The sequence below is a fragment of the Hyperoodon ampullatus genome (genome assembly GCF_949752795.1).
Source record: "Hyperoodon ampullatus genome assembly, chromosome: 3".
Taxonomy (NCBI): Eukaryota; Metazoa; Chordata; class Mammalia; order Artiodactyla; family Ziphiidae; genus Hyperoodon; species Hyperoodon ampullatus.
In genome coordinates, this window is record NC_136916.1 from 16,099,278 (window position 1) to 16,112,498 (window position 13,221).

Genomic DNA, 13,221 nt, shown 5'->3' on the forward strand with positions numbered 1-13,221 from the left:
GAGAAAAGACAGTCTCTTCAATAAGTGGTGCTGGGAAAACTAGACAGCTACATGTAAAAGAATGAAATTAGAACACTCCCTAACACCATACACAAAAATAAACTCAAAATGCATTTGAGACCTAAATGTAAAACCAGACACTATAAAACTCTTAGAGGAAAGGTTAGGAAGAATGCTATTTGACATAATTCACAGCAAGATCTTTTTTGATCCACCTCCTAGAGTAATGGAAATAAAAATAAAAATTAAAAAACGGGACCTAATGAAACTTCAAAGCTTTTGCACAGCAAAGGAAACCATAAACAAGACGAAAAGACAACCCTCAGAATGGGAGAAAATATTTGCAAACGAATCAACAGACAAAGGATTAACCTCCAAAATATATAAACAGCTCATGAAGCTCAATATTAAAGAAACAAACAAACCAATCCCAAAATGGGAAGAAGACCTAAATAGACATTTCTCCAAGGAAGACATACAGATGGCCAAGAAGCACATGAAAAGCTGGTCAACATCATTAATTATTAGAGAAATGCAAATCAAAACTACAATTAGGTATCACCTCACCAGTTAGAATGAGCATCATCTGAAAATCTACAAACAACAAATGCTGGAGAGGGTGTGGAGAAAAGGGAACCCTCTTGCACTGTTGATGGGAGTGTAAATTGATACAGCCACTATGGAGAACAGGATGGAGGTTCCTTTAAAAACTAAAAATAGAGTTACCATATGATCCACCAATCCCACTATTGGGCATATACCTAGAGAAAACCATAATTCAAAAAGATGTATGCACCCCAATGTTCATTGCAGCACTGCTTGCTATAGCCAGGTCATGGAAGCAACCTAAATGCCCATAGACAGATGAATGGATAAAGAAGATGTGGTACATATATACAATGGAATATTACTCAGCCATAAAAAGAAACAAAATTGAGTAATTTGTTGAGACGTGGATAGATCTAGATACTGTCATACAGAGTGAAGTAAGTCAGAAAGAGAAAACTAAATCTCGTATATTAACGCATGTATGTGGAACCTAGAAAAATGGTACAGATGAACCGGTTTGCAAGGCAGAGGTTGAGATACAGATGTAGAGAACAAATGTATGGACACCAACGGGTGAAACTGCCATGGGGTGGGGATGGTGATGTGCTGAATTGGGCGACTGGGACTGACATGTACACACTGATGTGTATTAAACTGATGACTAATAAGAACCTGCAGTATAAAAAAACAACAAAAAAAACCAACTAACACTAAACTTTCTTTGGGTTATTTGTATGGAAATATGTTAATATAAATGTTTCAGACATTACATGAAATTTCTAAAAATCTTATATGTTCTGGTATAATGTTTTAATTCATAATTCTAGTTATGACTTTAAAATGTATATCTCAAAAATAACTAAATTTCCTTGTCAATTGCATTATTATGAACTTTCATCAAATCTTCAACCGTGGTCATTTTTAAGTCTTTTCTCATTTATACACATTTCTGTGTATACTCTGATGCTTTTGCAAAAATGTTCCTATGAAAGTGTTTCATCTTCAAGGAATTCATGGAAAAGACTCTGACAACTACAGGTCTCTGGTAACTGATGAGACTGCTGAACTGAATGAATAAGCATTTTTAGAACTCTAATGCAAAACTGATGAATTCATAAAAGTGCTAACAAAAGATCAAGATGAAAAAAAATTAATTACATGGGACTGAGTGAACTGATAAGGATGATTATAATTTTTGTGACTTTCTTTTTGAATAATAAAAAAAATCCCACAAGGACTCAGAGGCAAAAAATATACAAATCAATTTTCACTGCAAAGTAAAGGAGCTGTTACAGTGGAGGACTACTGGACTGAATGTCAATATTATGATATAGTATGAGTGTGTTTCATGTTTGATAATTGTAATCATTGCTGCTTTTGTTGTGGTCATCCATTTACAATGCTTGGTGTCAGTTTATTTATCTCTTGTAAAAATAAAATACAGTGTGTGTGTGTGAAAAAAAAGGGAAAAGACTCCAATCAACAGAATTAGAAATGAACAAGGAGAAAAAACGACTGACACTGCAGAAATACAAAGGATCATGAGAGATTACTACAAGCAATGACATGCCAATAAAATGGACAACCTGGAAGAAATGGACAAAATCCTAGAAAAACACAACCTTCCAAGTTTGACCAAGGAAAAAATAGAAAATATAAACAGACAAATCACAAGCACTGAAATTGAAAGTGTGGTTCACAATCTTCCAACAAACAAAAGCCCAGGACGAGATGACTCGACAGGCGAATTCTATCAAACATTTAGAGAAGAGCTAACACCTATCCTTCTCAAACTCTTCCAAAATATAGCAGAGAGAGGAACACACCTGAACTCATTCTATGAGGCCACAATCACCCTGATATCAAAACCAGACAAAGATGTCACAAAAAAAAGAAAACTACAGGCCAATATCACTGATGAACATAGATGCAAAAATCAACAACAAAATATTAGCAAACAGAATCCAACAGCACATTAAAAGGATCATACACAATGATCAAGTGGGGTTTATCCCAGGAATGCAAGCATTCTTCAATATGTGCAAATCAATCAATGTAATAAACCATATAAATAAATTGAAGAATAAAAAGCATATGAACATCTCAATAGATGCAGAAAAAGCTTATGACAAAATTTAACACCCATTTCTGATTAAAAAAACTCTCCAGAAAGTAGGCATAGAAGGAACTTACCTCAACATAATAGAGGCCATATATGACAAACCCACAGCAAACATCATTCTCAATGGTGAAAAACTGAAACCATTTCCACTAAGATCAGGAACAAGACAAGGTTGCCCACTCTCAACACTATTATTCAACTTAGTTTTGGAAGTTTTAGCCACAGCAAAGAGAGAAGAAAAAGAAATAAAAGGAATCCAAATCAGAAAAGAAGAAATAAAAGTGTCACTGCTTGCAGATGACATGATACTATACATAGAGAATCCTAAAGATGCTACCAGAAAACTACTAGAGCTAATCAATGAATTTGGTAAAGTAGCAGGATACAAAATTGATGCACAGAAATCTCTTGCATTTCTATACAATAATGTTGAAAAACCTGAAAGAGAAATTAAGGAAATACTCCCATTTACCACTGCAGCAAAAAGAATAAAATACCTAGGAACAAACCTACCTAAGGAGACAAAAGGCCTGTATGCAGAAAACTATAAGACACTGATGAAAGAAATTAAAGATGATACAAACAGATGGAAAGATATACCATGATCTTGGATTGGAAGAATCAACATTGTGAAAATGACTCTACTACTCAAAGCAATCTACAGATTCAATGCAATCCCTATCAAACCACCAATGGCATTTTTCACAGAACTAGAACAAAAACTTTCACAATTTGTATGGAAACATAAAAGACCCCTAATAGCTAAAGCAATCTTGAGAAAGAAAAATGCAGCTGGAGGAATCAGGCTCCATGGCTTCAGACTATATTACAAGCTACAGTAATCAAGACAGTAGCTTTGGCACAAAAACAGAAATATAGATCAATGGAACAGGATAGAAAGCCCACAGGTAAACCCACATACATATGGTCACCTTATCTTTGATAAAGGAAGCAAGAATATACAGTGGAGAAAAGACAGCCTCTTCAATAAGTGGTGCTGGGAAAACTAGACAGCTACATGTAAAAGAATGAAATTAGAACACGCCCTAACACCATACACAAAAATAAACTCAAAATGGATTAAAGATCTAAATGGAAGGCAGGCATTGTAAAACTCTTAGAGGAAAACATAGGCAGAACACTGTATGACATAAATCACAGCATGATCCCTTTTGATGCATCTCCTAAAGAAATGGACATAAAAACAAAAATAAACAAATGGGACCTAATGAAACTTACAAAACCTTTTGCACAGCAAAGGGAACCATAAACAAGACGAAAAGACAACCCTCAGAATGGGAGGAAATATTTGCAAATGAAGCAACCGACAAAGGATTAAACTCCAAAATATACAGGCAGCTCATGCAGCTCAGTATCAAAAAGACAAACAACCCAATCCAAAAATGGGCAGAAGACCTAAATAGACATTTTTCCAAGGAAGATATACAGATTGGCAACAAACACATGAAAGTATTCTCAACATCACTAGTTATTAGAGAAATGCAAATCAAAACCACAATGAAGTATCATCTCACCCCAGTCAGAATGGCCATCATAAAAAAATCTACAAAAAATAAATGCTGGAGAGGGTGTGGAGAAAAGGGACCCCTCTTGCACTGCTGGTTGGAATGTAAGTTGATACAGCCACTGTGGAGAACTGTACAGAGTTTCCTTTAAAAACTAAAAATAGAACTACCATATGACCCATCAATCCCACTACTGGGCATATACCCTGAGAAAACCATAATTCAAAAAGAGTCATGTACCAGAATGCTCTATTTATAATAGCCAGGACATGGAAGCAACCTAAGTGTCCATCAACAGATGAATGGATAAAGAAGATGTGGCATATATATACAATGGAATATTACTCAGCCATAAAAAGAAACGAAATTGAGTTATTTGTAGTGAGGTAGATGGACCCAGAGACTGTCATACAGAGTGAAGTAAGTCAGAAAGAGAAAAACAAATGTCGCATTCTAACACATATATATGGCATCTAAAAAAAAATGGTTTTGATGAACCTAGGGGCAGGACAGGAATAAAGACGCAGATGTAGACAATGGACTTGAGGACACAGGGAAGGGGAAGCTGGGACGAAGTGAGAGAGTGGCATGGACATATATACACTAGCAAATGTAAAACCGATAGCTAGTGGGAAGCAGCCACATAGCACAGGGAGATCGGCTCGGTGCTTTGTGACCACCTAGAGGGGTGGGATAGGGAGGCTGGGAGGGAGACGCAAGAGGGAGGAGATATGGGCATATATGTATATGTATAGCTGATTCACTTTGTTATACAGCAGAAATTAATATACCATTGTAAAGCAATTACACTCCAATAAAGATTTAAAAATTTTTTTAAAAAAGCAAATTTGTTCAGAATAAAATGCTTTAGCATCCCATTTTTACTGGAAAATTTTGCTTGGCTGTCCAAAATGTTAAAGTGGGCAATAGTTTTCCAAGAACTCCCATAATAATTATTGGATTATAATTTCCACCATCCATAAGTTTTATTGGGCTGCATAAATAGGTTTGTCTTTTATAGGCTTGCATTGGCTTTAATTCTCAAATTTATTTTGGAAAATAAAGGCTGTATTGAATAATTTGACTTTCACCATGAAATGAATATGACAATGATTCCCCTTCAACAGCATTTGGAATTAGTATTTAAATCAAACTGTCTATTTCCTCATTACCTAATATAGTCCCATTCTATCAAAAGCATGAGAAAACTTTGGAAGGGAAGTGATTCTTAAGAATAAGAAATGAAAAGAAAGAGAGGATTGGAATAGTGAGAGTTTTTAAGGAAAGTGGAGGGATTCAAGAAATTAGGAAGAGTATTAGAAGCTCATATTTTACTTATATATCAATATATGTTAATACATAACAACCTTAGTTTTGATACATAAATTTAAAACTTTTTAAAATTGTCTTTTAGGGTGACTGGCCATCCCAATTTTCTGACTGTTTGGTTTCAGCACTTGAAGTTCTGGCAAATTCCTCAGTTTTCAGATAACTGGGATGATTAATCATCCTGCTTTTAATTCATCTGGTGCAAAACATCTATACTTTATCATTTTTCCTTCAAACACAGAAAATACAACGTGCATACCTGAAATCTCTGGGGGCTCTGGATTTTGAGGACTTTCCTCTCCCACTGATTTTGGAGCCCAGCCGTGCTTTGCCATAAATGCCTTGTAGGACCACCACAGGTAGTTTGAAAGCCAACTGTTAATTTGCCATTCATCTGGCTGGAGAAGTAATAAAATGTAATCTGTGAAAAGTAATGAATGTCCAAATAATTATAATAAAGAATTTCCCAAATGTGGAAAGTAATTCAAATGCTGTGTGCTTTCAAATACCTGACAACCATGTTGGTTATTTGTGGAAAGAAAAACTCTGCTTCTTAAGTTTGAGGAAGGAGAATCCACGTTAGAGACCAATGAGAGGAAGTGAGCTGTTAAAAACAAGGGTCAGTGTGTTAGATGCAGAGCCATCACTGGTAAACTTATTTAATACACCAGGCAATAATTCAGGCCTATATCCACATTGGGTCAATATATTTTTGTTTAAAGAACGAAATATTTAACGGTACCATTTATTTTTGCAAATGGTCTGGCTGATATTGTTACTTCAGTATATTCCCCAGGAAAATAACTAATTGTGAGTGTACTCCCTAAAACACTGTTATGGGCTGTAGTCCATGACCAAATTCATGTAACTTAGAAAGTTATAACCCAGCAAAGATGATATGCAGGGAAAACATTATACTGGGATTGCCCACCAAAATAAGTAATTCAATGAAGAATTCAAAAGAGATCCTATTTTGTTGTGTTTTTCTTGAGAAAGAATTGGATCAAATAGTCCCAGCTTTTGCCAGGATTATGGAAAACGATACTGAGTCCCGATGCTCTTCTGTATGCTGCAGTACAGACCATGCCGGTCAACTTACTATTTAGAAGCCTATAAAATAAATGTGGAACATTCCCTAGGCTTTCATAGATTTTTTGCAATGCTTGACAAGGTTATAGTGTATAATATGGGAACCATTGTTTCCTGCTCATCATTTGGTATGCCACTGTTTGTCAAAAAGAATGAAAAAATGATGTTGATGATGATTATGATGGCATACCTACCCAAAGTATTCAGTGGTATTTGAAAGCTGTCTTGGAAATCAAATTTAATTGTCACATCATTGAGAGAATCAATAGTAAAATTATGAAACCTAAGAAACCTCTTTTTCCCTACAGCTATTCAAAAATTGTACCCTGATGAAGCAGAAAAGAAGTACATTAATGATTGCATATAACATAGTCATAAGCATAACTGAAGTCCCTGCAATAACAGAAAATTGTTCTCAGAATGTACTACCTGGAATCATTTTATAAACATAATTTCGATGAAGAGCTGGTATCATGGTGATAAGTGGACAACCATTATTTTGCTCTTGCTTCATATTCAGCAGGGAAAGCAAATGCTAAGCAAGTGAATAATCAAACGAGCATAATAAGCCATATGGATTTATTGTTTGCAGTTTAAATACAATTATTTGCAATACAAATGGTAATAGTATTCAACAGGCCTTCAATTACTGTTTATAAATATTCAGCTACTAAAAAGCACTTGTGATACATACAGTAAAAATTATTTTCATTTGTCAGGGAAGTCACTTAAATTAACCATATTTATTTTTGGAAGTTTGGTCTTAAAAATCAGATTGATACATTAAGCTATTAAATTAAGCTATTAAATGAACAGCATTTTCAATAAAATAATAAATTATATTAATAAGCTAGGTGTTTTATAAATACAAACTACATCATCCAGTACATTTTATGACACTGTAAATTATTCTGTATTTTGTCAAAAATTAAACGAGGTTAACCTTCAGGTTATCATAAAAAGTAAAGTTTTAAATTCAGAAACAACTTGAGATCCTTTAACATTTGTTCTAGTAATAAGATTTCTTTTCATGGGGTAAAAAAGTATTCAAAATGCACCCAATAGTAATACTTGTTATTTTGTTTATTTATTTATTTATTTATTTTTAATTCCAATTTAGTGACAATAGCGTTCTTTCAAATGCACACTCAATTTTACCTTGCTCCCTACGAGTACAGAAGTTCTTTAATTCACAGTTGGAGATGTTCCTTAGAGAACATCATCTTATAGAAAGTTATCTTGCTTTCCCTAGGACTTCAGTTATCAGGTCTATGAGTATAAAAGAAAGAAGCAGATCCTTGGCAGCATAAGTTTTTCCAACATGCCCATTCCCTCATCTGATATCCTCTCCTACTGCTGGCTCTAAGCATCAAGAAGAGACTTACAAAGCTGATAAAAAAAAAAAAAAGGTATTCAATATTCTCTCCACACACCCCTCTTAGTCCTTGAGGGAGCCTATTAACATCATACCACACATATACACAACACCATTCTCATCACATGTCTCCTATTAATCTCTACCATATTCATTTCAGTTTGTTCATATGATTCATAAATTCCCATTTTATTCCTGCATCAATAAAAGCAACTGCATAGCCTATCTTCAAAACAGATTTAAAACCACCTTGTGATGAAGTCGTTAATTATTAAAGCTACAAAGTAAGAATTATTAAAATTACAAAATAAGACAGGATGATTCCATTTATAATCTTAAATGTTTATGTTAGAGGGCTTTTTCTTCTTAGTAGCTGGGTACATGTAGGAGTAAATCCCTAGAAGTATATAAAATATGAAAGCAACAAAAACCATGAATCAAGTTTTGAGGGCTAATTCAATAACTTTGGGCAGTGAATTCCACCAACCTTGATCCTTAGAAAAGATAAGGTAGAATTTTCAGTCTCACTTTCTTCAACTACTGATAGGCAGTCTTGCTCTTCTTCCATTTCCCAAGTTCTAAGTGATTAATGGGAATGAATGCAAGCAGGAGAAACAGAAATCCTATTGCATGCTGTAGAGTAACCAATGGGCTCAAAGGAACTCGAAAAACTGAGTATTTTAACAGTAAGATAATATCAAAAAAAATCAGGCTGCAGGAATGGATCATTGTGACAAGATCCAAGGCCTGAAGCAAAGGTTAAAATGTCAAAACTTTTGGAACAGGAAAAGTGTGTTCATTTGTGACAGAAATATGGCTCAGTTCAGATAACAGAGGTTAAATAACAGTCTTAGATACAAACTCCTTCAAGTTGGTAATTTCTATTTATTAAATTCCATTTCTATTGAATCCTAACTTTTGCCTCATTCCTCTTCATTAAACTAACAATTTCGACATAAGCACATAATATTTGTTAAAACTGTATCAAAGGATACCCTCAAATAGTATTCCCCTATAATTGATAGCAATGTGTAAATAAATGCTGCCATATACATTTAAGTCTGCTTCAGTGATAAAGGGCTAGGTGAATCACTTTAGGGAATCATAAAATATGCAATAAAAATAAGAGTGAAATTAATAAAAATGTCAATGTAAAGACCTCTGAAATTTTTCTCAATAAAAGCAATGAAAATATTGGCAAAAATGGCCACAGTAAAGCTTACGGCAAACTGGAGACCTTTTATTCAATAAATAACTGAATCTTGGTAAAAACAGTAAATTTTAGGGGGAGGTTCTTTTCTTTTTCTTTTTAACTTGGCCCTATTCCTACCACTCTCCAGCTCCAAAGCAACTATAAAAAATGGCAGCCCACATTCCTGGTGCAGCATGGCAACCACAGAAATGAGCAGAATAGAGTTAAAACTCTTTCAAGCCTCATTACCAAATAATTATCAAATAATTATCATTATTTGTTATGTCTGGTGTTTCCTGAAAGACACCACTTATAAGGCTGTCTGAAATTGCCCAGTACAGATAGACTCTTTACAGTAGGCATGTGTTGAAAACAATTACTGGTAAGTGTTTTAACTTTACTGTTGCTTGGTGCAGTACATAACATATGGGGTCAACAATAGACTAACCAAAAGCTTAAAGCAAAACTGGAAACTGAAATGTCCCATAGGAGATCTGAAATGCTCCAACATCTTACCACAAACCTATAGAGACACGTGCATGCATAGAGCTGTACACATGCTCTGGAAAGACCTGAAAAGGCCCTAAGCTCTCATCTCTGGCTGACTTTGAGGCTCTCTTAAGGCAGGAAGCGAGGAATAAGACAGAGATATCAACTGCCTCGGTAAGTATTGAAGATACACCACAATAGAGTCCCTCAACAAACACTGGGAAATTTATTGGTTCCAGGCATTTAAGAAACTCTCTTTCCAGCTGACCACTTAACTGACCAAGCAGAGAATTCAATGGACACACATGACAGGAATAAAGACTTTACAGAATTATTCCAAGAAAGTCACTAAAGTAAAAACAACAAATACAACAAACCACAACAAACTGTAAAAGTGAGGGAAAAAGATTTCCACACTTGCCACATTATATTGTTGTAGATGTCCATGTTTCAAAAGAAATTGTGAGAAATGCAAAGAAACAAAAAAATGTGACTCACACAAAGGAAAAACACAATCAAACAAAAGTGTCTCTAAGAAAGCCCAGACATTAGACCTACTGAAAAGAAGACTTTAAATCAGCTATTTAAAATATTTCAGAGCTAAAGGAAACCATGTGTAAAGAACTAAGAAACCATGAGAATGATATCTTACAAAGTAGAGACTATCAGTAAAGAGATATAAATTATAAAATCAATAACTAATCACTATAATTGATTGTTATACTTGATAAAAATCAAACTCAAAATTCAGTGTTGATGGGCACACAATATATTAAGATGCAAGTTGTGGCAATAACAGCATAAAGGTGGGGAGAATAGAGCTCAGTAGGACAAATTTCTTAAATACTATTGCAATTAAATTGTACTAATCCAGCATAGATTGTTGTAATCCCTAAAGCATCCAGTAAATGAATTCAAAATATTATATATATACATACAATATATAATACATACAGAAAATATATGTGTAACAGAGAAGAAAACACTAATGGAGGAAGAGAGTAACAAGAAAGACATAGACAGAAAACAAATAGCAGATAGCAGGTGTAAATCCTATCTTAGCAATCAAAAGTCTGAGATTGATATATTGTATAAAAACATAAGCCAAAAATTCAACTACAAAAAAAGGGCTGAAAATAAAGAAATATAAAAAATATAAAAACAACTAAAAGAGAGCTGGAAATTCATAAAACATATTTTAATGCACAATAAAAATGTTATTAGAGACATAAAAGAACAATTTATAATGAAAAAACAATCAACCCATCAAACAAATAACAATTATATATATATATGCACCTAAAAACAGAGCTCCAAAATATAAGAAACAAAAACTAATAGAATCAAAGTGAAAACAGAGAATTCAACAATAATAGTTGGAAACTTCAACACCCCATTTTTCAGAATGAATAGAACAATTAGACAAAAGATCAGTAAGGGTATAGAAGACTTGAGCAACACTATAAACCAGTTAGACCTAACAGACACATATGGAATCCTCTATCCAACAGCAGCAAAATGCATATGCTTCTATTGTGTACACAAAATGTTCTCCAGGAAAGACCTTATTTTAGGCCACAAAACAAGTCTCAATACATTTAAGAGGATGTTAATCATACAAGTATGTTCTACAGCTACAATGGAGTGATTTGAGTCAAGAGCAGAAAGAAATGAAGGAAATTTGCAAATATGTAGAAATTAAATAACACACTCCTAATGGGTCGAAGGTGAAAATCAGAAGAGAAATTAGAAAATACTTGAGATGAAAAACTAATTTAACTGCATCTCATGCATTTTGAAGCATTGTGAAAATACAATATATCAAAATGCATGAGATGCAGTTAAATTTGTGCTTTGAAATAAATTTATAGCTATAAATTACTAAATTTAAAAAAAAGTTTTAAAATCAACAATCTAAACTTTCACCTTACAAAGCTGGAAGAAGAACAAACTAAACCCAAAGCAAGTAGTAGAAGAAAATAGTAAATATTAGAGCATAAATAAATCAAATAGAGAATAGAAAACCAATAGAATAAAATTAAGTAAACCAAAAGTTGGTTTTTGGAAAGATCAACAAAATTAACAAATCTTTCACTAGACTGAGACTGACCAATTAAAAAAAAGAAGACAACTCAATTTACTGAATGAATAGTGAAACAAGGGTCAGAACTACCAACTTTATAGAAATAAAAAGAATTATAAGGAAATATTATCAACAAATGCAGGCTAACAAATTAGATAACCTTGATAATATGAAAAAAATCCTAGCAAGACACAAAAACTGATTCAGGACCAAAACTGACTCTAGTAAAGATAGAAAATCTGAATAGATAACAAAAGAATGAATCAGTAACCAAAAAGCTCCCGACAAAGAAATTCTTAGTCACAGAAGGTTGAACTAGTGAATTCTATAAAACATTTAGAGAATTAACACTAACTTCACCAACTCTTGCACAAATTATAAGAGGAAAGACTTCCCAACGCATTCTGTGAGGCCATTATTTCCTTGATACCAAAACCTGACAAACATATCACAAACATATCAAAAAAAAGAAAATTATAGATCAATATCCCTGATTAACATACATGTAAAAATACTAAACAAAATATTGGAAAGCCTCATCAAGCAAGACATAAAGATGTAAAAAGGATTATTCACCATGACCAAGCAGAATTTATCCCAGGAATGCAAATTTGGTTCAACATATGAAAACCAATCACTATATGAAAACTAATCACTATAAAACACCATATAAATAAAAGCCCAAAATGACATGATCATCTCAATAGATGCAGAAAACACATTTGACAAAGTCTAACACTTTCTCGGGATAAAAAACACTTCATAGGGCTTCCCTGGTGGCGCAGTGGTTGAGAGTCCGCCTGCCGATGCAGGGGACATGGGTTCGTGCCCTGGTCCGGGAGGATCCCACATGCCGCGGAGCGGCTGGGCCCATGAGCCATGGCCGCTGAGCCTGTGCTTCCGGAGCCTGTGCTCCGCAAAAAAACACTTCATATATTAGTCAGAGACGTGAACATGCTTACCTGATAAATGACATCTACAAAAAACTCTCAGCTAACATCAAACCTGATGGTAAAAGTTTAAAAAGTTTTCCACTAATGGAAATAAGGATATCTGCTATCACCAATTCTATTCAACATTGCGCCCAAATTTCTAGGTGGGCAATTAGACAAGGAAATGAAATAAAAGGCAGCCAGAAAGGAAACAGAAAGTAAAACTCTATTTGCAAATGACATGGTCTTGTACATAGAAGGTCCTAAGGAACCATGCAATTACATCAGCCCATTTGAAGAGTCGATGATAATCTTCCCATGTTAAGATCAGCTAATTGGTAACTTTAATTACAACTGCAAAGTCCTTTGATAGAAGTACCTAGATTAGTGTTTGAATAACCAGGGGATGAGAATCTTGGGGGGACATCTTTAGAATTCTGCCTGCTACAAACAGTAGTCACTAATTTGGTTCCCTTGTTCCATTTGCTATGTTATAAGGTACTGACCAAAATCTATGAGGCCTAAAGTAGTTATG

The 13,221-nt window shown here is 34.2% G+C and overlaps 1 protein-coding gene across 1 annotated transcript in view; it reads right to left on the minus strand.

Moving 5' to 3' along the window:
• The window catches only part of MALRD1 (MAM and LDL receptor class A domain containing 1), a gene marked incomplete at both ends in the record, with an annotated part of 583,874 nt that overhangs the window by 548,878 nt on the left and 21,775 nt on the right, over nucleotides 1–13,221 (minus strand). The window contains 2 exons of the mRNA XM_079699366.1: nucleotides 5,786–5,947; nucleotides 6,036–6,130. Coding sequence (XP_079555492.1) covers nucleotides 5,786–5,947; nucleotides 6,036–6,130 — 257 coding nt within the window. The remainder of the gene's footprint in view (nucleotides 1–5,785; nucleotides 5,948–6,035; nucleotides 6,131–13,221) is intronic.